At 55.0% G+C, this 23,949-nt stretch overlaps 6 protein-coding genes across 6 annotated transcripts; 3 read left to right on the top strand and 3 right to left on the bottom strand.

Moving 5' to 3' along the window:
- Window positions 1-45: 45 nt before the first annotated feature.
- C8Q71DRAFT_759070 (uncharacterized protein) lies at window positions 46-1,665 on the bottom strand. Its single transcript, XM_047923765.1, has 4 exons — window positions 1,106-1,665; window positions 755-830; window positions 455-705; window positions 46-403 (listed from the first exon to the last, which is right to left on the bottom strand). The coding sequence occupies exons 1-4, from the start codon at window positions 1,643-1,645 to the stop codon at window positions 185-187; spliced, it is 1,086 nt and encodes a 361-aa protein (XP_047778885.1). The 5' UTR covers window positions 1,646-1,665; the 3' UTR covers window positions 46-184.
- Window positions 1,666-1,738: 73 nt separating this feature from the next.
- C8Q71DRAFT_759068 (Metallo-dependent hydrolase) lies at window positions 1,739-3,462 on the top strand. The gene is made up of 4 exons (XM_047923764.1): window positions 1,739-2,660; window positions 2,714-2,794; window positions 2,844-3,068; window positions 3,128-3,462. Exons 1-4 carry the CDS (start codon window positions 2,049-2,051, stop codon window positions 3,275-3,277), a joined length of 1,068 nt encoding a protein of 355 aa, XP_047778884.1. The 5' UTR covers window positions 1,739-2,048; the 3' UTR covers window positions 3,278-3,462.
- Window positions 3,463-4,017: 555 nt separating this feature from the next.
- On the bottom strand, window positions 4,018-5,711 carry C8Q71DRAFT_52230 (chitin synthase III catalytic subunit). Its single transcript, XM_047919111.1, has 6 exons — window positions 5,340-5,711; window positions 5,169-5,249; window positions 5,013-5,116; window positions 4,846-4,956; window positions 4,415-4,789; window positions 4,018-4,356 (listed from the first exon to the last, which is right to left on the bottom strand). The coding sequence occupies exons 1-6, from the start codon at window positions 5,482-5,484 to the stop codon at window positions 4,147-4,149; spliced, it is 1,026 nt and encodes a 341-aa protein (XP_047778883.1). The 5' UTR covers window positions 5,485-5,711; the 3' UTR covers window positions 4,018-4,146.
- Window positions 5,712-9,912: 4,201 nt separating this feature from the next.
- C8Q71DRAFT_907530 (cyclin-domain-containing protein) lies at window positions 9,913-12,697 on the top strand. The gene is made up of 4 exons (XM_047928959.1): window positions 9,913-10,407; window positions 10,462-10,993; window positions 11,047-11,767; window positions 11,823-12,697. The coding sequence occupies exons 1-4, from the start codon at window positions 10,155-10,157 to the stop codon at window positions 12,237-12,239; spliced, it is 1,923 nt and encodes a 640-aa protein (XP_047778882.1). The 5' UTR covers window positions 9,913-10,154; the 3' UTR covers window positions 12,240-12,697.
- Window positions 12,698-13,723: 1,026 nt separating this feature from the next.
- On the bottom strand, window positions 13,724-14,598 carry C8Q71DRAFT_51545 (uncharacterized protein). The gene is made up of 3 exons (XM_047919078.1): window positions 14,165-14,598; window positions 14,029-14,088; window positions 13,724-13,962 (listed from the first exon to the last, which is right to left on the bottom strand). Exons 1-3 carry the CDS (start codon window positions 14,346-14,348, stop codon window positions 13,817-13,819), a joined length of 390 nt encoding a protein of 129 aa, XP_047778881.1. The 5' UTR covers window positions 14,349-14,598; the 3' UTR covers window positions 13,724-13,816.
- C8Q71DRAFT_759012 (meiosis protein SPO22/ZIP4 like-domain-containing protein) lies at window positions 14,579-19,480 on the top strand. The gene is made up of 32 exons (XM_047923763.1): window positions 14,579-14,681; window positions 14,746-14,919; window positions 14,994-15,068; window positions 15,126-15,185; window positions 15,238-15,288; window positions 15,362-15,411; window positions 15,460-15,558; window positions 15,622-15,676; window positions 15,732-15,766; window positions 15,820-16,002; window positions 16,073-16,094; window positions 16,158-16,258; window positions 16,324-16,408; window positions 16,464-16,515; window positions 16,575-16,610; window positions 16,673-16,839; window positions 16,889-16,944; window positions 17,001-17,250; window positions 17,306-17,320; window positions 17,371-17,608; window positions 17,668-17,708; window positions 17,763-17,926; window positions 17,984-18,080; window positions 18,131-18,174; window positions 18,232-18,432; window positions 18,490-18,549; window positions 18,602-18,629; window positions 18,684-18,703; window positions 18,754-18,933; window positions 18,990-19,057; window positions 19,111-19,201; window positions 19,256-19,480. Exons 1-32 carry the CDS (start codon window positions 14,621-14,623, stop codon window positions 19,313-19,315), a joined length of 2,919 nt encoding a protein of 972 aa, XP_047778880.1. The 5' UTR covers window positions 14,579-14,620; the 3' UTR covers window positions 19,316-19,480.
- The last annotated feature ends 4,469 nt before the right edge of the window (window positions 19,481-23,949 follow it).

The raw sequence follows: 23,949 nt of genomic DNA, 5'->3' as shown, positions 1-23,949 counted from the left end.
TCTCCGGACATGACGCGGGATCGGGATCGGCGGCCCGGGGTCCCGGAGACAGTACGGTGTGCATGAAGATAATTCCAGCAGTCTCATGCGGGTATTGAGACTACTATGTATACTGTACATTATTGCTTGGATGTGCGTCGAGACCAGATACAGCAGAGTATGTGCTGAGTATACACTGGGCTATCTACAAGAAACCACCGCTCTTCCCAGACCCGAACCTGTCTCCCAAGCCCCTCGCCTCTTTAACGAACTTGTCGCGCGACCGGTCGTCCATGAGTCTCCCAGACAACGCCATATCTCTGCTGTGGTCCCAAATGACAGGAGGGCCCTCCTCCTCGTCTTTGTTCTTGCTGACCGTCGTCCGGGCATGCTGATCGAGCAACGTTCCGCCACGGACTTTCCTCTGAGGCACGTTTGAGATCAATGGTCCACATACAATGGAGTAGAGACCCACCGTATGTTCCTCCACGCCTCTCCTAACTTCCTCTTCATACCTCCTCTTCTTCCTTAGTTCCCGCTCTTCTTCCGGATCCAGATTCGACCCGCTGGCATCCGTCGCACGGCGCCGCTTGCCTGCGACCTCGTCTGCGATACGTTGCTGTCGCTCGGCCGGTGTCTCGGTCCACAGTGAGGCATCAGCATCGCGAGGTGTTTGTGCAGTCGCTGCGAATTTGCGCGGCCTCTTGACCCGGATAGGGTCGATTGCTGAGTAGCGGGGGTCAGTGGAAGCCTGCTGTAGGAGACTGGCACTCACAGCCTAGGAGGTCGGACTGAGACGGAGGGACGAGCATCCATTCCTCTCTTTGCAACGCCTTGGGCTTGCTCGCTTCCTGTGAGATTGCCACAACAATCAGTCGGTCTCAGAATCATTAAGTTGGTGTGTTATGAAGCACAAGATCGGCGAGCGACGCGAGACGTGCTCAAACCAGAATGGGTTTAAATATACTGAGCCAGCTGTACGCAGCTATCGAGAATAGCAGACGAAGCACAGATGGACATACAAGTAACTGCGCTCGGTGCAAATGTTGTCCTACACGCCGACTGTGCCTGAGCTTTCAGAGTAGCCCGCCAACTGTGCTCTTATACAGTACGAAATGATGCTCACCTCGAGTTGTTTCTTCCTTCTCTCCTCTCTTTCCAGGAACTCTTCCACGCCGCTCTTCTCCTTTGAAGCGAAGCCCGAAGGCAGCGGTGCAGGACCATAGTCATCGTCATCTTCGTCTTCGTCGTAGAATGTCTTCCGGCCAGCCAGATGCGGTGGAAGCGCAGGACCAACTACTCTCTTGTTTTCAATCGTCTTAGCTCCAGAAGTAGGTCCGGCTCCGCGCGACGCCAGCATGTCTGGAGGTAGCGCAGGCACGTAGTCATCTTCCTCTTCGCTTTCATCTTGCGGTGGATGCTGAGGTTTGAGCGGCTGTGACCGAAAGGCAGCACCAGGAGGTATCGTAGGCCCTACTGATACGGGACCGTACTCCTCGGTCTCGCCATCAGACCTAGCGGAGGGCCCCGCAAGCAAGTGCGTCGGTATGGCAGGACCTATTGCTGATGCGCCATGAGTCTCGCTGTCCTCTGAGTCTCGTTCAGAGGTCGTCGAACGAGCAGAAGAGGAGGCGGGTAGGTGAGAGGGGATGTCTGGTCCGATCATTGCCGGTGCAGAGTATGGCGAGCAGCCACAGCCACCGACGGCACCAGCGCTGTGGGTGCGCGTTGCGGATCCACGTGTCCACGAATCTCGATATGAGTTCGATCAAGATCAGACGGCGAGGCGCCCATAGGCCCTACTTACTCATTCTTGAGCTACTCTTGCACCCGCACACCGACGAATACAGACCTCTTACCCCCAACAACGCCGTTTCCCGGCCTGAAACTTGGTAGCGACCCAATATGCAGCCTGAATGTGATCATTTTCTCGCTGATGACCCTCGACCACACAGATCCGACTCGATCGCCTGCACGTCTCCCGATCACTCCTCGAGTGCTTGACTCGAGGTCGACTTTGCCGCATCTTGTTGAAGAGCGCAAGCACTGACTCCCCGGTTTTTAGCGACATGTCCAGTCACGGTATCGCGGGGTTTGCGGCAGCAGCACTTGCCAGCCTCACCCCCAAGCAGATCGAGTTCCTGCGCAGCCTCCCAAAGGCTGAGCTACATGCTCACCTCAATGGGTCGATACCGCTTTCGGTGCTCCAGGACCTCTCGGGAGACTACCTCCGGGATCAACAATCCCATGACGACGCCAACGCTGAGGCCGTTCGCGCGGGTATCGACCGGCTCAGCCAGGGAGTTGTATTCACGGAGATTCACGATTTCTTCGGACTCTTCCCAGCTATATACACCCTGACTTCCACTCCTCAATCTCTCGCTAAGGCGGCGCGCGCAGTACTGCACCAATTCCTGTCTCCCTCAGATGACGGTTCACCCGAGGCAGCATATCTCGAGCTTCGATCGACACCTCGGGAGACCCCTGCGATGAGCCGTCTACAATACCTTGAAGTCATATTGGACGAGGTCGAGAATTTTGGCGAGGAGCAGGCTGCACTCATCATCAGTATGGATAGACGGATGACACCTGAGGTCGCTTCCGAGTGCGTAGACTGTGCGATTAAGCTGAGGGATGCCGGAAGGAGAGTGGTCGGTGTGGACCTCTGCGGGGACGTCAAGGTCAGCAGCGACGAAGACCACATGTTGACGCGCTGACATGAGAAATTTCGTAGGCGGGCAATGTGGCTAACTTCGAGGCTCAGTTTAGGAAGGCCAAGACCGCTGGTTTAGGTGTAACTACACACATCGCGGAGGTACGAACAGCGCTACTTGTACATGCGGATCGCTGCTCAACTTGCACAGATTCCAGAGACACCAGCCGAGGAGATTCAACAGCTTCTGTCCTACGAGCCGGACCGATTAGGACACGCAACCTTCCTCGACGAGACGTCGAAAGAGCTTGTGCGCAATTCCAATAGCTGCATAGAGATCTGCCTCTCGTCCAATCTGCTCTGCAAGACCGTCGACAACCTCGACGTACACCATATCCGATATTACCTCCGGCACAACCATCCTATCGCCATTTGCGTGAGTGTCTCGAGCACGCATGCAGCTGCAAACGCAATCTGACCGAGTCACACCCGCAGACGGACGATATCCTACCGTTCCGGAACTCTCTCTTAGGGGAGTACGCCTTGCTCATGGCGGCGCCGCCTCTAGGACTCGGTCTCTCTGAGGAAGAGATCCGGAGGGTCGCGCAGATGGGGTTGGAGTGCCGATTTCCTGTAAAACGGTAAAGCGCAGTCTTTAGCGACGTAACGGTAGACTACCTCGCCGAGCATCTAGACAGACATCCCACTTCAGCACTTCGTTGTGATCCATGTATGGCATAACAGTGCATAGCCTCCCTCCGCAGGCGAGCTGCAGATTACAATTGGAGTACAATAGAGAATATCCGGCAGTGCCGCAGCCAGGACCGCTTCCAGTCATCAAGTTCAATGCGTTGGGCAGGCACACAGGCGCCAACTCCCACGCTCTAGCCTGCCCTAAACTCACACAGTATATAAGAGGGCGCCGCGCGTGTGCACAACTCATTCTTGTGCTCGGGCACGTACTGTCGCCAGTGAGGTCCATACCGAGGCACAGTCTTTTGCTGATTGCAAATTACACATCCGAACACGTCGGTTGGCTTCGGCCTTCCGCAATTTTTGGAAAACCCCTCCTCTCTTTTGAGGTTTCGAGTTTGTGGCTACGGATGGGTGGTTCGCTTTGGCAGGAGATTGCCTTGGTTGTAGTGATCTATTGGATGTACTGTATGTAGTCTTGAAATGCAAGCAGTTCATCCGAATGCTTTGTGAAGTGCTCCGCGTGATGCGTTGTGGAACAAGCCACACTAGCCCTGTGTGCATAGTTTGCGATGTATAAGACGGCGTACGGACTCAGCTGTCTTGGAATTAGTCTTGGAATAGTCCACGGAATAATAAATTTACAGTCCCAGGCAATGTTTTGTCTCCAGTACTGCTCTTCCGGGACCGCGGCAAATGTTCCCTACGGCTGATGATTTCAGTCGTCCATGCTGGTAAAGTAACAGGATACACGGTATGCTAAGGTAATGGAATGCGAAAGCGTCCTACGAACGAATGGCTACACGACTGTCCGGACCCACTCAGAATCTCTCTGGCGGTGGCGGATAGCCACGGCCGCCCTGCATCCCGTACAGCTGCTTGCCGCTGACGCCACCGATCAAGCTGGCAGTGTTGCCGCCGCCGCCGTGGTAGTTGCTGACATCGTCGTCATAATCTCCGTTCGCGAGCAGAGGGTCTTTGACCTCCCATACCGTCGCCTTGGAGCCCACAGAGAACTCGAGATCCTCGCGCTGTACCAGATCAGATCAGACCCATACCATCGAATTGCCCCAAAGACGGAGTACGTACCGTGATGCTGTCCCAGTATTTGTAGACCATCATGACGCTAAGGAGCATGCAGAGGGTGAAGAAGAACAGCCCGTCGATGTAGTGCTTGATCGCGTTGCAGATCGTCACGCTGAACGCGAACAGAAGGACCTGCCCAATCGTGAAGAACGCGACGCCGAAGACGATGTCGCCAATGGGCCAGCGATCCTCCAACGTCTGCAGGACGAGCATGAGCTGCGAGATGGTGTATACTATGACGCAAATCAGTGGCCAAAGGATGTAGATGATCCACAGGCCGATCGGCTTTGCGTAGTTGAAGCTAGCGAACTTCTTGAAGGTCGCGATGGCGACGAAGAAGCAGACGGCGAAGACGACGAGCATGCAACCTCTGAGAAGCTGTACAAAGGTCAGTGACCTCAGTTGGAAATAAAGTACCAACTATTACGACTTACCCATAACGACAGTGGTGTGCCATCCTCTGCGAACTGGAACCCGACGAAACCGTTGACGAGAAGGGCAACGTATAGCGCCGCGACGAAGCCTGTATACACGGCCGCAAACCACTGGACATGCGCAAGACGGTCACAACATGTATCATATTCACAGACGAAGTACTCACAGGATAGCTGACGTTCGACGTTGGGATAATACCCGAGTCTAGGAACAGCCCCAGCAACTCGACTATGGCATAAAGGTAGAAGAAGTGAAGAATTTCCTTCCGACCTGGTACGGAATCGTGAGTGAATGCGCAAAAAGCACTGACAATGAAACACACCAATTGCCGTGTACTTGCTCCGGATGTGGAAGATCATAATGGCGGTCATGATGATTGCTGCGACGTGAATACATAGAGTAGCTAAAGACGGCCTTTAGTTCTTCGTACTGGACGTGCCGGATAGTCGGTGTAGAGACACCTCTATATTAGCAAGTACGACAAGAGACGTACCAGGCTGGAAAACGAGCGTCCCTGAGAGCTCCACGTTACGGCTGTAGCATGTTGGTTCTATCCCTTGATCTGAACCCACTAGAGGACAGATGACGAGTGCCGCTGTTTGGCATATCTCGTCGAAGGATCCGAATTGTACGCCCATGTTGGAGGCGGAGGAAGGAGAGAAGACAAGAGAGCGGACGACAAGTACTGCACAGTCGATGAAACCAGGCTCCGGACGTAGCGGAAGTAGATGGGTTCACGGAGAATGGGGTGGCGTTGTGGAGGGTTCTGAGGATGTGAGCGACTGGATGCGCCCGGGCGGCGACGACGATCTCGAGTCCTGCGACGACGACGACGACGGGTGGGAGAGGTGAGGAAGCGTGACAAGTCACTATCACGTGCGCGTGACGTCCTATCCTAGGCACAACGCACTGCAGTGCACCGTGCACCCTAGTCTCATACCAAGACCCTCCACACGGCCTCACACGTGAGGGGTTTGTGTCGAACCTACCGTGCACCCTCCTGGCGAATCCTCGCATGCTGAGTGGGACTGCTTTGGCTTTGACACGAGAGCTGAGCTGCAGGTGAGAGCGCGACAGGAAGAGCTCTGTACGTTCAATCTGGACGGCTGCACCTCGCCCCGATCTGGGCCACTGGCACGACCAGGGACAGCTGCACTCCAAGTCGCTGCGCTGCGCACCTGCGCATCCTCCGCGTGGCAGCTTCGGCCACAACTAAGTAGTACGCGCTTCGTTCCAATTCACCTCTCCATCGGAACTTGCCAAGTACTTCGTCAGCGTATGGTCCGTAGTACCGAGGTGGCCGCCCTGCTACTCGAATGTTCTCAGCAAGGGACCTATGTCCGAGTCCTTCGTCGCGTCGCATCACGACGTATCGAACTGGTCTCGACTCTCGAAAGTACCACTACTAATGATATCGATAGGCACCCGAGAAAAGGCGATCCACGGACAGCAGGAAACCGTCAAGGACATCCGCGCATGGTAAGATGATCAACTGGACGCCCAATGCTGACGAGACTAGCCTAGATCCCGCGAGACTAACCGTTCATCTCTTGGTGGGTAACAACCGATATGAGTATAGCTGTAAGTGGGGTGCTCGCGTGCAATAGCTATTGACGATCGCGACCAGATCGACTTCTTCGGCTCTATCAGGGTGTCTCTAGCACCGGCCTTGAGACGCATCGTACATCTATTGTACAGGCTCTGAATCTCTGCGATCACATCTTCACCATCGACAACATCCGGTGGTGACCAGACACTGTCCGCAGACGAGGCTTGGACAAGGCCTTCCCCGAGCGTTCTAGCGGACGCTGTGGCCGTCCACCATGTGGCCCGGGCGGCGACTGTTGTCCTCGCCTCACCGGTACATATGTCTTTGTTCTCCAATCACGTAGTTGCGCCCCTAGCATGCCACAGCTCAGGCGGTTCAACGTCCTTCCGGACTCGTTAGAAGGTCGGGGTGTCATATCTCGTACTCGTAATGAAGTCGTACTGATCGCGTGCATGGTTGCTCCCAGACAGTCGTCGCTCTAACCTCGATGGTTGCTTTCTGTCATGCTAGATCTGAAGGCGGGTGAACCGTGATGGTACTGTGCCTATATCCGCTTGACCGCTAGCCTGCTCCTGAAGATCAATGTGACAAATGCTCGGCTGGCCGAGAAGTCGATGGTAATTTCCCAAACAAGGTAGGCGTGCTAAAGGTTGATTTCCGACAAGGCTAACTCAGGCAAGCCAAACAAGGTGTATTCCCTCTCCGCTCAGAATCCGGAGCGCTACTCACCGCCCTGTCAGATTATGTAAATAGGCTGTGGTTTGTATTCACCGCGTTCGCACAAGGTCAGATAACATTTCTCGCGACACCCGCTCGGTTTAGACATCCATCAGGATTCTGCTGTACGATCAACTACCTCGCGTGCGATTCAACAAGACACGAACGTGAATACGACGCGATCACAAGGATAGCCGCTCACGAATGTGCCCTGTGTACTGAGCTTCCGCGGCTGTTCACCGCTTGCAATAGGCAAGTACACGCACTTGTGTGACTCGAGCCGGTGCGACGGGGTGTTGATCAGCCAAACCAGTGGTACTGACGAGAATGTAAGGTTCATTCAGGTTCTATGTAGGTTCTATTGACAATTCACCCATTCAACGTAAGAGCGGCTATTCCCGGCGCACCGAGTCGGAAACTTATGGCTATGCTCCGTCGGAAGCGGCCTCCGCGACCAAGGGGGTTGCTCAACATCCGCGCTGTGATGACGGGTCCATCCATGGACGCGCGTCGATGGGTTGCGAGGAACTCCAAGGAACTCTGTGTTAGGGCCACGAATGGCACGATGGCATTGGCATCGTTCGCGCGGCACATGAATGGCGTCGATATTAGGGCGGTGGCTAAATACATCGGAAGCACCAGAGCACGAGGCACTGCTTATATCAAACGTCCAAGAAGCACATTCCGCGCATATTGCCCAGGGCTCTTTGTGCTCTCCGAATCGGTTTCTGCACAGAGGAAATCTTCCTCCCACCGCCTACAGGTTACGGCTACAGCCACACTTATTGAAATTGCCACCAGTACTGGTGGTGTGTGGGATCCGCGTCTCGTGCGCCCGGCTTGTTCAGACGAGCACCTGCGTTGCATGGATGACACGTCGACGGCCACTCCTTTGGGCCGCAGGTTTCGAGAGAGGACCGCTGTACCGTCGCGGCAAACCCAGGATCCTCGGAATCCAGGGCGCGAGCTCCTTGTCCTGGCCCATTCAGCCAAAAGGTTTCACAAACAGACGGAGCTGCGTGAGCCGCTGAGCCCACGTCATTGATGCATCTTGTAATTGGACTCGTTCTCACCCTATCGACTGTATGGCTATCCTGTACGGACACCAGTGGGTATCTGCGCTGGGTTCTCAGTTCCACGGTTGCGTATGGAACAATGAACCCATCGGCGTTCACAGCAGCTCGGAACGACTTACGACAGATCGCTGTTCGCATGCAGACAAACATCAGCAAATGTCCGCAAATCAACGGGCGCAGGCTGTTGGAAGCAACTGCATGCGTCAAACAGTGTGCGGACATCACTTGTCAACTTTCCAAAACAGGGAGCGGCTCAATAAGGTGCGAGACACGCCCGTAAGTACGGGAGATCCGAACAATCAGACCGAGATGTGACGACCTGGGGCTGGCTGGTGCCACTGATTTGACCTTTTGCTACTAACGTGTGGTGCAAGATCTCTCGACCCTGCTTGGGCGGTGCGACCTGAACGGAATGGAGGGTACAGCTGCGAGAAGGCTCTGCCGAAACCCAGTAGCATGCTGAGGGGAGCAATAGCTCCTGAAAGAGTCAGCTGTAGAGCGATGGAGCGGGATGCGGCAGACAGGGCCTGGCGACGAGACGACGTCAGCATGGGCGTGTCCGAGGCGAGATTCAAACTGTGCAGTCTGAATGTCTTATCCGTGCATGCCGTACTCGTTTAGGGCGGTCGCTTCAGCCCAGACTGCGCCGAGTGGCACAGCGCAAATGCACTGGCAGCCAAACGACAGCTTGCAACGTCAGGCAGACGGCGACGCGGCGGCGAGACCCCTGTTTCCAGCGCGCAGGTTCCGTAAAGGCGAATCAGAACGGGTGATAGGGAGACAAGGCGCAGGCGGGCGGATTCCGGATGGCTGCAGCCGCTGCTCATTTGGGCGTAAGACCGCCTGCGTAGCGTGCTGGCCGCTTCAGGACATGTCCTCATGCCAGGATGAATGGCCAGTGTGTCCGAACACGCAGGGGTGTGCAGTGCCAAACCCCGCCAAATACGGAGTGGCGGTACCGGATGTGTCCCTGACGGCCGATCTGGCCCCGTAAGCACGCCTGTCCCAATATGGCAGCTCTCGGCACGCATAAGGCAAGTCTACTAAGAACGCTGCTTAGATCCTTCACCCGCGCCCCGCGACGGATGCACGCATGCTCGCGAGCCGCCCGGATGCGGACGACAGTGGCCGATGCGCCGTCTGCTTGGAAGAGGGGCTCTGCGGCATCTGCGCACCTATGGGCAGCGGTGACGGCCCGGAAAGCATTCACGTCAAGATCGGTTCGAGACGCGGGATACCCGGTGTTGGTTCTTGCTGGCGAGCTGGTCGAAGCGGACGCCACAGAAATGAGCACATGTCGGCCGGCGGACCAGTGGACGGAGGTCGAGATGAATACAACAACACGCCTGCGCAGAAACCGCTGGGACGGATCCACTCGCAGAGGCATCACGAAGAGGCAAGCGAGTGGCACGATAGGAGGGCTTGTGCTCGAACCGCGTTGATGCCACCGGTGCCACCGAATATTACCTTTGCGCGCCGGCCTCCTTTGCACAAAAGCCAATCTCGGGAGGACTCCGATCTGATGGCCCGCCACAATGCGCGAGGCCGACGCTGCGAGTTGCCCGAAGCGGCAGTCCCATCAGAGAACGTGACCGCGCAGGGGCCGTGGGACGGGGACAAGGCTATGGGGAATCCCCGCGCCGAGGAGCCGGTGCTGAGTCAGGGGGCGGAGTGCGAAAGAAAAGGGAAAAGGCGTGGAAAAGGGCGGGGAGGCGCGGGCCCTGGCCGGGTGTGGCGGCGGATGTGGGCGCAAGACGGTTAGGACGGGTGACGGCGGATGATGTGCTTCTCGTTCGCGACACAACAGAATTGCCCGGTTTGTCTTTTCCGGTTATTTTCAACCTGGCCACTATTTTCCCCTACCGACCCCGGCCTGATCTGCACAACTGCACTATAATATGTCATCGCTACGCGCACATATTCCTCTCCTTTGCACTCGCCGCTTTCGACTCCTTCTCTCCTCTGCATGGCCCTTTATACACCGCCGCCCTCGCTCCCTCGCACTCCCTCTTCACTTCCAATGGACGCTCCCTTGCCGCTGCTCCCCGTAGAACTCATGTCGACATGGGCCGACTGGCGCGCCACCAAGCCTGAGCCACCCCTGACCCCGCCGCTCTCCAATGTCTTCGCCAGGCGCGTCCTGCCTCCCCAGGCGCAACCAAAGCCTGTCCTGCCGTCCATTTCCCACTTCGATCACGCGTCGGCTCGCGTTTCCCCAGGTACGTCGCGTCCACCACGCGTGCACTACCGTGCCAGTGCTCAGCCAACCCCAGTCACGCCGCCACAAGTGGATGATTCGTACCAGTGGCAGAGCTACGGATCGCCTACACTGCGATCGCCTCGAGCGTACGTGCCTACATCTGCACCGCGCACGGACGCGTCGCATACCGCGGAGTACCTGCCTTCACCACCGTCCGCGCTCGACTGGTTCACAATATCCTCGGACCGCCCGTCGCAGTTCATTGCAGAGAAGACTTGCGAGATGATCTGCTACCTCTGGTTCTCGAGCTACTCGCAGTCTGCCTCCCCTTCAAAACGGAATCGTACCGCTCCACAGGAGCACTCGCATTATATTCCTCCTACTAATTCCGCGACCGCGTCGCTTCAATTCTCAGTATCCCCTGCGTTTGTCCGCTTCATGCAGAAAGTCCTCGAGACCACGCAAGTCAGTCAGTCCGTCATCGTCCTCGCATTACATTACATCTACCGTATGAAAGCACGTAATCGCTTCACCACTGGTCACCCTGGTAGTGAGTACCGAGTCGCGATCGCCGCACTCATGATGGCGAACAAGTTCGTAGACGAGTGAGTGCCAAGTCTTGTGTTTGCTGCGCGTATGGGACTCACGCTTTGGGCAGTAACACGTACACGAACAAGACATGGTCAGAAGTCTCCGGCATTGACTTGATCGAGATCAACAAAATGGAGAAGGAGTTCTTGCTGGGGATCGACTTTGGGCTCTACGTCGACAAGTCGACATACGAGTCGTGGCTGAACCTCTTGCAAGGCTTGGTCATGGCGAAGGAGCGCGAGCTGCAGCACTGGCGTCGATCACGGCGGCCTGCGCGTTCACTCCATCGGGTACACCCTCGGCATTCTGCCTCGAGCCTTTCGCGACCGCATGCGACTCCGTCACATCGCGCACGCTCGTCTTCGCCGCGTCGGTGTCCAGCTGGGTTGCAACCTGGCTATGCGCCGCCTCCTCATCCCGCCTACACCAGCTACCGTGCCGCTCAGCCTGTCGCATTGCCTTCCGGCGCGAAACGGTCCGCATCCGAGGCCTTCGCTCGCGACGACTCGCCTTATGTGTCTGCTGCACCGGCCAGCGAAATACCGAGACGGACTATGGGTCTCACTCTGCAGATCCCCGAGCTCGAGTACTCAAGTGGCCATTCGAGCGAGAGCTCGGCGTCCCCGCTGGAGCCGCTGCAAGGTTTCTCCAAGCTGTCGCTCGGAGCATCGCCTGTCGACGTAGCGAACACATCCCCTTGGGCTTCGACCATTGGTCAGAATGAAGTACCGCAAACACTCGTGTCAGCATATCGTCGTGATGACCGGCGACTGTATGCGACGCCTCAGGTATGTCATTTGTGATACACTAGCGCGTTTCACCATCTGACTTCCGACATTGCAGCAATTGTACTTCTACACGTTGTCTTGTTCGCCAGCTCAAGAGGAAGACACCATCTCACGCAAAGGTCGCCTTCGGTATCACCAGCCACGTCCGACCCATCCCGCGGTGCCACAAATCCAACCGCAGGTGCCCATGGTCGTGCAATCCGCCTCTGCGAGCCCCTACGACATGCACATGCCACTTCGCACCGGTCACACGTTACCTCCTCTGTCCGAACTCGCACGGGATTGGCCTCGAGAATGCGCAGTCGTGTCTCACTGCCATTCCGCGTCGCCACACGGAAGCGAGCGGCCCGCGCAGGATCTCGTTCCTTCTGCAACTTTCGCAAATGCTGGGCCGCCAGGGTACCAGTTCTATGCTACGTCTGCCCCGGCCCCCTCGCCTTACTATTACGCCGCGCGGGGTCGGCGGTTATAATGAACTCCGTCTTGGTGTAATCACTCTAATTTGCACAGCCATTCTGCGCCTTGTACATTCTTGTTGTCGTACTTTGGGACCACGTCTGCCGCATTGCCACGGTTTCTGTTACGCTGTTATGATTATAGCGTTCACGTTCACGTACATCCGCATCCACATCTGCATTCTCCATCCATCATACCCTGCACACACAGTTCGGACTATCCCTTCAGCACACGTCAACGTAGAAATACATCATCCTCATCAGATAGTCGCAGCATTGAAATCACCTGTATATGTTTCCCTGTCGGGTACGCCGATGTATGTATCAAGTAGGCATAGTGGTTGTTGGGCGCCGGAGGCTGCCACACGAACGGAGCAGTCAGAAGACGCGTCTAACACGGGCTTCGTGACCCTAGTCTCGCGTTTGAATGGTTCAAATCGGTGCTTATCCGCGTTCTGATGGGATAACAAAAGCTATAGCGCATACGACAATAGATGGATCAGGGCGCCGCAGTATGGGTAAAATCTCATTGAGTGACGGCGTAGGCTCGGAGTCGGAGTAGCCCGCCACGGCATCCGAATCATATAATTGCGGCGTGCTGGAGGACCTGATCCAGGGGCAGATGCACCCCGGCCGAGATTGGGCTGACGTCAACGTGTGCTCCCAAATACCGTACGCTCACCTTCCACACGACCCTGCCAGCGGCGAGCCCGTCGGGAGAATGCAAATCCATCTGGCCATGGCCTCCCAAGCCGCGCACAACCCCTTTCAATTACGCGTACGTGGTTGCCAATACATACGTGGCCGCTGCCACCCGGAGGCGCAGGGAGACCGGATGGAGGACGTCTCTTATCACTCCGAGTCCGAGACGGGTAGACCACTCGGTGTGCAGGGAGGAATGGAGACACTGTGCGTCGCTTCGTTGATACAATTGTACCCAATTGATGCGGCCAGGTCGTGCCATAGATCTTCGTGTTAGTAGATCCCCTTCCCTAGGCGACCACACAGCAGTACCGCACACGCACCGTAGAAGGAATCTTACCAGCATCTCACGACCGTGGTCAAATGTGGTTACAGGACCAGCCGGGAGCGGCTCGACTTGACAACTCGTGAACTACAGCGCAGCAGTCAGTGAATATAGCGCGATGAGTACGGCTTCCATCTTTCCGACGATCACTGTGGTGTCATATAAGCCGGGCCCATACAGTCACTCGCGTTTGGGTCTCAGCCAGTTCGCCGCTCAAAGCGCGGGACGCCCAGCGGATTGACGAGGAAGCGCATATGCCAGCGTCTTCAAATGTTCACGGCATGCTGAACAACCCACAGCTCCAGCCCGGGGTGCCGGCATCCGCCATGGTTCATCAGACACCGTGCAGCGTATCAAAGTTACCGCATAGCAGTTCGTCATGGCAGGCTAGACACCCAGCGGAACGTCCCCACTACTGTCATAAACATGTGCGCCGGATCATGACTCGTAGCTTACCGAGTTGGCAATGCGCCAGGATCTTGCACGTCAAGACCGAGGGTCGGAGTGGGGATGTATCTTACAGTAATTGAAAGATTTTGACCGATGCCCCTTTGGTCGCTCCATCCATCAACTACTCTTTTCATTCTTTTGAGGACTCGTGGTGGTAACACCGAGCTCTGATTGTTTCCGCAATGCGAGCTCGGCGCGCAGACTAGCAAGTTTGGAAGTCCTGAAGCCCTGGGTGAACTGCCAGCCGGAGAGCGCCCCCGTCACTGTATCGGATTCAAAGGGTCAGCATCTTCCAATCTTCGCAAGAGTGTGAGAGATCGTCAACGCACGAACGCCGCAAACTATGGTTGTGTTCCTATTGAGCCTGAACACCTTCGACCCGAGTATAGCTAGAGCACGCGAGGTCGTCAACGCGGGCATGAGACCCATGACACGAAAGAACGACGACCGGATATGGGCACTCACCGCCTACTAGACCTGCAGAGAAACCAGCAAAGATGCCGTCTTTCCTGGCTTCCTGAAGCACTCCATCTCGCTGTGAGAAATACTGCGCGCAGCGTGCAAAGTGGCTAGAAGTCTTCACCTTGGTGCATCTCTCTACCGCATCGGCGGGCAAGCCTGACGTATTGGCGGAGTCCATGTGCGACATGGGGCGCCGTACAGACGAAGGAACCAAGTCCACCACTGACTCAGACTCCCGGCGGAAGACCTTTGGAAGTCCTCAACTTGCAGACGCGTGTCAGTACGAATGATAGTGACACTCAAGTGACACTAGTATCGGTGACACTGTACCCGACCTCCTCCCACGTGATGTCTACGCGCGCGTCACATTTGTGACGGGACGCGTCTCCTCGCGCGCGTAGCACTTGACCGCGGACTCACGCCCGGACTTGCTTTGCCCCACCACCTGCACGCGCCAGCATGTCCGCGAACAAAAGGAAACTACCATCCGGTCTCGCGGAAACCTTCGAGACGATCAAAGGCAGGCTATATGCGGTCTGTTGAGCTCACTTCGGACCTGTAACGGACCTATCTGCTTCCCGTAGGGCTGCTCATCACCATCAAACCCAAGCTGATCGATCCCTCCGAGAAACAACACGGGTGGTCGACTATACACTCCGAGCTCCTTCACTTGTCTTCGCTTGCGGAATCATTTACAAAGCGACGCCCGCGCTCGAACAAGGAATGGATCTCAATCGCTGATACCTTGGATCGCGAAGGTACGCGAATGAATTGTCTAGAAGGCCGTGCATCGTGGTACATCCGCCCTCCATCCCTCATCTATCATGTACAGGAGTATGGCTCTGGAATGTAGCTACCTCGATACCACCGACACGGGATGACCATGCCGGACAGATCACCGCCGCCGGTAAGTGCTCCATATTGAACCATCATGTCACGCGACATGCTCCGAATGGCGATGTAGCAAGATTGGCCGGTTTTCGCCTCGTGGAAGCAGGACTGGAGCAGAATCCGACTGCTGAAAGTAACTATGCACCGTCTATGACAGACCGAGCAGACGCTAAGATTACGGCCAGCCCTGATCCACGTTCTGCATCTTGCCAGTAAAGCTGGTGCAAGCCTCTCAGGTAAGCACATGACGCACACGCGTCTCAAATGATAACGTCTTGCTAACGCAACGCGGTTTCCCCACTTGAACAGCGTCTGGGAATCATGATCATGCCGGTAGCGTACTGGGAAGCGCGGCCAAGGTATAGCTTTCTCCGCTAATATCTGTATCAAAGTTCAAGCCACCGCAGTACGAGGAGGCCCTCAAGAAGGCCGAGGATCTCGAGCACTCCCAAGGACAAGCTCGAGCGCGTGTGGTTCTGTTGTATTATGCCAGTCGGATGGAAGCTGTGAGTACTTACAGTGAGATTACCCGTTATGGTGCCTTTCAATGCGTACATGTAACGTTTCAGGCGTGGAGGGAAGGTAATGACGGCATCGCAGATTTTATGCTGTCGAGGATCTCCGGTGTGTATCTTCTATGTTGTATAACCACCGGTACCTCACGTGGTGCTTCCCGCAGATAGCGACCAGCTGAATTCTCTGCTGCCACGCGACGTGAGACACGTCTGTATTCAACGTCCGCCTTTGACTGAACAGCTACACCCTAGAGGGAACTGCTTGTTGCCAAGGTACTAGAGATAGGGAAAACGGTTCTGAAAGCAGGATCACAAGAGAGCAATCCTGCCGTTCGCGGGGCGCGCGGGCATGATGCTGTGAAATGGCTACAGAAGGCCTTCGCCCTCTCGGAGCCACTGGAAGGCGGAGACAACGTCTCAACGCGGCATTTGAAGGTTTGTCATGTCCAACTCTACTCCTGTACCGTGCTGGATTTGACACGGCATGCGACCCTGCATCCGACAGAGGGCCATCCTCCGAAGTCTGGGTGCGCACTCGCCACGTGTCTTCTCGACATTTGCATCGCTCGACCTGACCGCTGACTAACTAGCGCGAGCGTATTTTCTGTCTTCGTCCGAGGAGCCGGAGAATCTGGTCCGCGCCGAAGCTTCCTTGAACGAATTGATCTCTTCAATCGACTCTTCTGAGCATGTGCGTACGCTGACAACTTCAGTGACGTCCCTATTGGCTAATTTAACTGGGTGTTATTCGTCAAGACGTCTACAGAATATCAACAGCTTCGATGGATGAGGATAGCCGTGCTCAAGAAACGAAAGGCCGGCCATGTCCTGCTGCTTGAGGGTGACTCTTATCGTTATGCTGTATTCGGACGGCATATGCTGACAGATACGTCCAGCATTTCAGTCCATAATTGATCACATGTCCCTCTCCGATAACACCATCACGGAGTGAGTTCTCTCCAACCCGCTCGTACTAGGCCCCTCTCATGCTAGACTTCACAATGGAGTATTCTGCAGGAGCTGCGAGGTCTAGGCGAGGAACGGTCAGTGGTATTCACAGCCTACTGAACATAAGAACTCTGGGCGCGCTAATCTCAATCTGTAGGGCCCTCATTGTGGCAACGCATCAACGTTGTCTCCAACGTGTACTGGACACCGAAGGCAGTCCTCGTGAAGGTCTATTGGATCGTATACTGTTATCCTTGCTGTTTCACTGCTCCAAGGATACGGACCACGCCCAATCCATGCAAGCCATCTCCGCTGCTTTCAAATGTATGCTGCGTAGGCGTGTCATTCAGACCGAACTTAATCCCTTTTTCAGCACTGACAGATGCCCGGTTTGAGTTGTCGAAGATTTCAGCGACCGCTTGTCTGACCGTAGGTCTGATAACGTTCGCTCAAGCATAGCGGAACTCACCGTGATGCATCTCCAGCTGCTCTGGCAATTTGGCGATCGATTATACCAAAACAAACGTTGGGCAGAGGCTGCCGACTGGTATCTAGCCGGCACACACAAGGCCCTAACTTCAGTTGCCAGACTCAGTGACGGCAAATGCCTTCGCAAGGCAGCGCTTTGTTACATACAACAAGGCGATCTTGCCCAAGCAGCTGCGACTATCCGCCGTTGCTCCGCCCAGGAGGCTGCGACATATTACGTGAAACTATTGATAGCTGTACGCCAAGGTAATACGAATACTCCAGACTTTCATGGGTGACTGACCAACATTTCGATGATCAGGCTTTGAAGACGAAGGTAAGTTTCATAAAAGCTCATCACAACAACTCTCACGTACTGCGTTGTAGCGATCGGGCTTGTCCGAGCAATGGTCACCGCAAGTGGGTTCGACCGCAAGACCTTGATGCTGGCCACACAGCTTGCCAACGAATCGGACATGAAGAATCTGTTACTCTCCGTGCTGGAAGCTCTATTAGAAACTATGGGAACAAGTGGCAACCCGAGCAGTGACACTGAGGCTCTCACGTTGGCGCGGTGCATAATTAGGCTTATCTTGAAGCTCATGGGAGAGCCCGGCGCGAATCGGTGCGGCTCGCGAAGCTGGCCGTGTAACTATTCACGTACTGACCCACTAAATTATTCAGAGAATCCTTAGTACAGGTACTTATTGGGCATTTCCGAACAGGTATGTGAGTTCAGTGGATCTCGGCTTCCGTCTTTGTCCCCAAGCTAGGCACAGCCATACTACTTATCAAGAAGCTGGAAGAATCTGCCAACCTCGCACTGGTTGCGCGAGATATCTCGTGGCTTTGGCGCGCCGCTTATAATTGCGCGATCCAAGGATGTTCCGAGTGGGAGCATTCCGAGTCCAGTGTGTCCGACATATTTGACATTGCGAGACAGGTCAGGTGTTCGCTGTATTCATTTCCACTCTGCCCTGACTATCACCGCCTCGTGCAGCTGCTAGAAGCCTATCGGGACGCCTCGCTCACTGAAACCGATGTGGAGATCTACCTTCATATCATTGACGCCTCTTTTGCCACGGTGGCGGGGAGAGGTACGATGGTCGGTCACGTCAGATGCCTCGAATGACCGAAGCGCGTGCAGTTTTCGCCCTTCGGAAACAGCTATCCGGTGGGCATGATATCGAGGTAGTTCAGCACAGCAGCCTTATCTTCTCGACTGACGAGGTATTCTGTTTTGTCAAGAGCCGCGAGGGGTGTCTACGATCTGTTCTCCAAGACATCGCCTCTTGCCGGAAGCGGATATGCGCCGTGACAGACTCCGCGAAATTAGAAGACGCCGAAGACATATCTCGCTCGCAATCTTACGTGCATGTCCTCCTCGTCTTCGAGGTGGAGATACTTTGTCATATGAGAGATTGGGAAAAACTTCTACAGGTCATTAATGTAAGTGTCGTGCCTGCCTAGGCTCGCTTTGAAATGCCGGACTTGGGGATTGGCCAGGAAACTCTCCAACTCGACCAAGGTGCAATTAACACGTTCGAAGCTATGACGGACATCCTCGTGAGTCACTTCGGCTTTCCCAGCACCATCTAGGTATTCAATCGTCAAATAGTGGGTAGAGAAGGGTTGTCCGGTGAATGGTGGGTCTAACATTGGCCCGTATCGTACTAGCGTACTCACGCAATGCCATGCAGTACTCTTCACTGCATTGGAGGTGCGGAGATGTTCATGGCGGCGCGCCGTCTACTGACCGACCTGTGATAGGCTATCCTTCACGCAAGCCTCGATCGCGGCTCCCTATCGATCAATAAGTTTTCGCGGTGGCTACGCGCTATATGTACGATGCTTCTCTCCCGCAATACTTCCGAGGACAGGACCAAAGCCATTGGATATGTCGAACAAGCTGTCCACGTTCTTGAAGACCACACGGACCGCGACACACAGGTATCTTCTCCTTTGGTCGCTGCTGTATAGTCATCTGATGCCTTACATTACACGAGGCATATCCGATTGACGAGCGGCAGTGGTTGCTTGGAACCACATACAATACAGGAATTGAGTGCCTACAGCGCGTGACCTTCTGACATTGAATCTACGCGCAACTACTCACTGCTTTAATAGTGCGTCATTGCTAGACGAAGCCAAGAGATGGTTCGAGGCCTCCACCACCATCTGTCGCTTCGTGCCTGACGGGGGTACTCGAGCAGGCAAGGTGAGCGACTGATTTATATCTGCAAAGCTTCTCATTCGTTATCGAAAATTGAAGATTTCGGAGACGTACACGCGTCTGTTAGAACGTTATGCGTCCTATTCTTCCTCGGCTTGACTTACGAATTAGTAACGTTAACATTTGTCAACTGGCGCTCCATGGTCCGCCGTCATGTTGTCTGCCTGCTGATGCTCACGGTTGTGGACCTAGCCTTAAATTACTATTCCTTGTTCCATGGCTGCCTTTGTTGCATTGCGCGTAATTGACACGTATTGCTGCGCATGTCTGTACTCCCGACTTGGCGAGCCCATCGAAGCTCTACATCACCGGTAAACAGACCTACACCACACGATGTACAGCGGCGACGATCAGCAAATCACAGCGTAGAGAGTCGACACGATGGAGTAAGTATCGTGGGCTGATCGTGGGCCAACTCTAAGCCTGAGGGTCGCTTCGGCGCGGTGGTACAGTAACGGAAGGGCCGTAAGTACGTTAATTGCAATGCTCGTTGGGAGCGCCTGGGCTGTACTGATCTGGGGGTCAGATAGCTTCCAACTATCGACGCGGTGGGCAGGTTGCTGTGATGGTCAACTTCTTCCGGTCGACCGAAACTGTTTGATTATTCGGCGAGAATGTTGACAAGTCGGACGTTGGCCTGCATGCCTGAATATTTCGTTGTCAGTCGAGACTATTAGACCCGCTTCGCCAGTTGAACGCAATCACCACCGTGAGAGGCAATCGGCAAACCGTGCCTTTCAGGATATCGCCGAAAACACCCTCGGCCACATTGTGGGTGACGAATAATGTACAGCAGTGTGATCGGCTGTGAGGGTCCATTCGGACATGGGCGACAGCGAGGAGGCGATGGGCGAAACCCTAGGAATGTCGGCATTGCCTGGTACCGCGAACCATGAATGCATAATGTCCGGGCCCCGAGTAACAGTGCGCCAGCCGCATCTGCATCTTGGCTTTGTCCCGGGCCCGTACTCAGGGCCCGACAGACTCTAGGAGTCGCAAGTACGGGATCTAGGCGCGAGAGATCTTAGCAGGTACATAGCAGGCAGCACAAGTAATTCGGATCTTCTTTGCGCGGGAGAGATGCAAGAACCCAGGAGGTAAGTAATGGAAGGCGGGTTGGTCGGGGAAACCTGGGATTCCGCAAGAGCTTGAGTCGGTTACATCCGAATGTATCAGCGCGATGCCCTGCACGACAGGTGGCTCGTAATGACCACGAACCGACATGCTTCAGGATGCGACTGCTCAGCGCTGGCTGATTCCGGTGCGTGTCCTGAAGGCTGAGCGCGATGCAGTTACCATGTCTTCTGATTCTCCACTATTCGCGACGAAGCTATGCATAAGGCGGATGAGACTTGCGTACGGTGACAGCCAGCGGAGCTGATTTTGTTGGACGACGAATAAAAGGTCTTGGTCACTTGAATCATCGCATCACGGATCGGTCGGACGCAGCATTGGATTACGACCGCCACGGTGCATCTGCTGAGAGCTCGACCAATGAAAAGAGGACATGGTGCCTGCGCGAGAGCGGAATGTGACCTCTGCGGCTCTAGGCAATGAGATGTCCCCTCGACCAGACACAGGCGCATACGATGAACATGGTCATCATGTGAACCTTATCCACGCTGCGCCACAAGACAGGCCATTGGTAGTTTTTTTAAGGTAAACAATACTTCTCCAGGCATAAAGATGGGATTCGAGAGCAGTCAGCGCCACAAGCAAATAGGCCAGGGTTGCTATGACGCACCGTCAATGCAGGCCAGACTCGAAAGAGATCTCAACACTAGGAACATGGATACCTGAGTGGCTGAATCTAAGCTGGACGATTTATATCGCTTTGATCGATTTCGGAACAGGGTGCTGACTCCTCTTCCATACGGGAGGGGCCGTCAATGCATACTGTTCATGGAGATTCGGGCAAGACCCTGGGGTTTTCATGGAACACCACTGAATTCCGCGGAAAAGGTCAGTAATGCTCTGAATTTACCTCGGAGAAACCGATGCTCCGAATCCGACTCATCTCCAAGTCGAGACGCGGCTCTGGCCAAACCTGCATGCGTTCGCGTAGCATCGAAGTCTCTGTCTTGTTTCTTCGGTGGAGCGCTTGCACTCTTTGGGCACCCCTCGACAGTCGACGTAGTCGTTTCTCTGTGGCCGCTGACGGGTGACAGGGATTTAAAACTGTCGAAAATGCGCAGCAAGTCTCGTGTAACGTCAGGGTTCGCACTCACGGGGGAAATTTCTCGGGCGGTTGGCTTATCACACACTCTTGTACTACTGTCTAGGTTTGGCAGTTGTGTAATTGTTGCTATGAACGATGCTGCATGCTGTACTCACGCGCGCACATCGCGCTGGGGCGGCGGCGGCGGCAGGCTGCACGGTGACCCTTCAAAGAATGTGAATAATGTCTCTGTTCTGATGCTATCGATACTCGTTCTGAGAGTCCGTACGAGAGGATCTCAGTTGCCACCGAACACGCACCGTTACAGTGAGCCCCTAGGAGTGCTATTGATGAATGGAACACCGGCCTGACGCCGGTACAGGGTACTCTTCAAGTCGACACTGGCACTTGGGAACTGGGCCCCGCCTTTCGAGTAGTACCCAGGTAGGGCTTGGAATATACTACTACATAGAGGCAGGAAATATTCCCGAATACGAATCACTAGCCGCATCTCTGGCAACTTCCATGGTGAACACACATGTCAAGCCGCCGTCATCCGCTGCTACCCTGGATGGTGACCGCTGGTCACGAGTGGTCTTTTTCGAATGCTGCACGAACGTCGAACTCTCTTTCCACCAAGCCACGTACTTACTCCAAGGGTCAATGTGGCGGAACTTCGCTCGATGGGTCCTACTTATCCCATCATGCGCCGCATCTATTCCAGGGTCTACTTGCCCATCATGCCCCCGCTGTGGTCATCGAAGATACCTAAAAGGATTGGCACATCACCCCCGCGCCCTTAAATTTGAATACTACGTCTCATCTAGTCCATCTTCCTGTGTGGTACTCTATAAGCCCACTCACACGTCCGGAGCTAATATACATTTAGTGCCCTTGTTACGTATGGTTGCCCGCAGGCTGTGACGTTGAACTTTGAGTAAATGTGGAACAGCCTGAGTCGGCACCACGGAGCGCTCGAGCATAAGAACGTTAACGGTGCGACGACGGAGCTCTGTTCCTCATCACTGGCAAGCACTACCTAACCAAGTCGTATCGACACTCGCACTTCTATACCTCCAACGGAAGTCATGCCCACCCAGATCTGTATTTTCTGCAAAATACAGCAGACCACGATAATGCCGACTCCTCAGCCTTACGTTTGTAACAACTGCACGTCTTCTTCCGGTACCAAGAAACGTGCGCACATCTACCCCGAGTCTGGGGCGAAGTAGCGTGAAGTGCCCTGTGTGCGAGGCGAGGCCTGGGACAGTTGCGGGTTGGTACAGACTCGGACCTGCTCGTGTTCAATCCGGTCCCTATCACTGACTTGGACTGCGGCTAGAGCATGGCGCGACTTGGGAAGGATGGCAAGGCTTAGATGGCGGAGAACCGTTATGGACTGGCGAGTATTCAGTGCATGCAAGTCAGGCCTGCAAGTCGAGATGTATGCCGCCTTGCTGATCGTTGTGGCTTGCAGGGTGTCTCGGGTTTCTATCGCGGCAGTTGTGGTGGAATTCCTTCAGATGCATCATGGTTTACATTTCGGCAGTTCAACGTTGTGTAGCCAAGAATTTCGGTGATTGAGTGGGACGCCTTGGAGTCATCACATCTGGTGGTATGCACTTCGTTTGTGTATTGCACGCGGAGGACCAGACGGACGTCGTTGCGATTCAGTTCCTCTGAACTACGTGCACGTCGCTGAGCCGAGACTAAGGGCATTGCGATGCTGTCGCAAGTCGCGACGATGCAGTACTTCCATTGAATAACAGTTGTCCCTAGGCGACTTCCTTGACGCAGAGAAGACAGACTGCGGCAAGAGGAACGCGCGTGACTGCGAGGACTATGCACGCCTGCTGCGAGACAAAGAGGCCGGGCATTCCCATACAGCCTGCCGAAGCCCTCACATACGCACGAGAGTTGAGAGAGGGGACGGCGACTCGATGTGCAGTGCTCTGTGGGACATCTGGTACAGCATATCATGGACGACAAGGATATTCATCGTGAATACAGCGTTGGGTTGATCGAGGAAGGCGTTCTGAATCAGTCGCAGCGTGGCTGGACAGTGGACCATGCAGACAAGGAAAAGTCGTGCTCACATCGTGATGGCTCGGTACTACCGGTATTGATTCCCAGAATGACCATGCAACCGTTTACGCGTCGACAGTCCGCCCATCTGGCCGTCATACCGCTGGGCTGCACCGTAAATAAGTATGCCAGTCTAGTGTTATGTACAGTCAAACTCACTGAGTGCCACTGGCCCGTCACCGTCACCTCGCCGCTTTTCCACAGACACCCAACGTATTAACTGTCGGTGAGGTAACAATCCACCGTTTGGCCGAGATCCGCCTGCTGTGACCGTGAGATGCCATCGAAGGCACCCTCGGTGATACTCGCTATCATCGAGCGCGAATGACACACGGTATAAGTCACTTCTATGTATTGAAGGGGCTCAGGCCGTGGAAAGGGACGCTAGTGAACGATCAGCACTGCCTGGTACGACAACGATCCACGACGCCCGGGCCCCGAGTACAGGCGCCTTCTACCAATTGAATTCATTTCCGCACCTTGAGACGGG

This window comes from Rhodofomes roseus (genome assembly GCF_022264815.1).
Source record: "Rhodofomes roseus strain CIRM-BRFM 1785 chromosome Unknown C8Q71scaffold_10, whole genome shotgun sequence".
NCBI lineage: Eukaryota > Fungi > Basidiomycota > Agaricomycetes > Polyporales > Fomitopsidaceae > Rhodofomes > Rhodofomes roseus.
Note: the sequence above shows the minus strand (reverse complement) of the source record. Positions and strands in the feature narration are given on the sequence as shown.

Excerpts from the sequence above, each read along its gene's own strand:
- C8Q71DRAFT_759070 (XM_047923765.1), bottom strand. The coding sequence starts at position 1,645 with ATGATCGGACCAGACATCCCCTCTCACCTACCCGCCTCCTCTTCTGCT. Across the intron at positions 706-754 it reads TCAGTCCGACCTCCTAGGCT|CAATCGACCCTATCCGGGTC; the intron begins GTGAGTGCCAGT and ends CCCGCTACTCAG. Across the intron at positions 404-454 it reads GAGGCGTGGAGGAACATACG|AGGAAAGTCCGTGGCGGAAC; the intron begins GTGGGTCTCTAC and ends AACGTGCCTCAG.
- C8Q71DRAFT_759068 (XM_047923764.1), top strand. The coding sequence starts at position 2,049 with ATGTCCAGTCACGGTATCGCGGGGTTTGCGGCAGCAGCACTTGCCAGC. Across the intron at positions 2,795-2,843 it reads TAACTACACACATCGCGGAG|ATTCCAGAGACACCAGCCGA; the intron begins GTACGAACAGCG and ends CAACTTGCACAG. Across the intron at positions 3,069-3,127 it reads ACCATCCTATCGCCATTTGC|ACGGACGATATCCTACCGTT; the intron begins GTGAGTGTCTCG and ends TCACACCCGCAG.
- C8Q71DRAFT_759012 (XM_047923763.1), top strand. The coding sequence starts at position 14,621 with ATGTCCGCGAACAAAAGGAAACTACCATCCGGTCTCGCGGAAACCTTC. Across the intron at positions 16,840-16,888 it reads CATCTCCGCTGCTTTCAAAT|CACTGACAGATGCCCGGTTT; the intron begins GTATGCTGCGTA and ends TCCCTTTTTCAG. Across the intron at positions 19,058-19,110 it reads ACAGGAATTGAGTGCCTACA|TGCGTCATTGCTAGACGAAG; the intron begins GCGCGTGACCTT and ends CTGCTTTAATAG.
- C8Q71DRAFT_907530 (XM_047928959.1), top strand. The coding sequence starts at position 10,155 with ATGGCCCTTTATACACCGCCGCCCTCGCTCCCTCGCACTCCCTCTTCA. Across the intron at positions 10,408-10,461 it reads GTCGGCTCGCGTTTCCCCAG|TCACGCCGCCACAAGTGGAT; the intron begins GTACGTCGCGTC and ends AGCCAACCCCAG. Across the intron at positions 11,768-11,822 it reads GACTGTATGCGACGCCTCAG|CAATTGTACTTCTACACGTT; the intron begins GTATGTCATTTG and ends CCGACATTGCAG.
- C8Q71DRAFT_51545 (XM_047919078.1), bottom strand. The coding sequence starts at position 14,348 with ATGTCGCACATGGACTCCGCCAATACGTCAGGCTTGCCCGCCGATGCG. Across the intron at positions 14,089-14,164 it reads CTCTGCAGGTCTAGTAGGCG|CTATACTCGGGTCGAAGGTG; the intron begins GTGAGTGCCCAT and ends CGCGTGCTCTAG. Across the intron at positions 13,963-14,028 it reads AACCATAGTTTGCGGCGTTC|TGACGGGGGCGCTCTCCGGC; the intron begins GTGCGTTGACGA and ends AATCCGATACAG.
- C8Q71DRAFT_52230 (XM_047919111.1), bottom strand. The coding sequence starts at position 5,484 with ATGGGCGTACAATTCGGATCCTTCGACGAGATATGCCAAACAGCGGCA. Across the intron at positions 5,117-5,168 it reads GAGCAAGTACACGGCAATTG|GTCGGAAGGAAATTCTTCAC; the intron begins GTGTGTTTCATT and ends ATTCCGTACCAG. Across the intron at positions 4,790-4,845 it reads GCACACCACTGTCGTTATGG|CTTCTCAGAGGTTGCATGCT; the intron begins GTAAGTCGTAAT and ends ACCTTTGTACAG.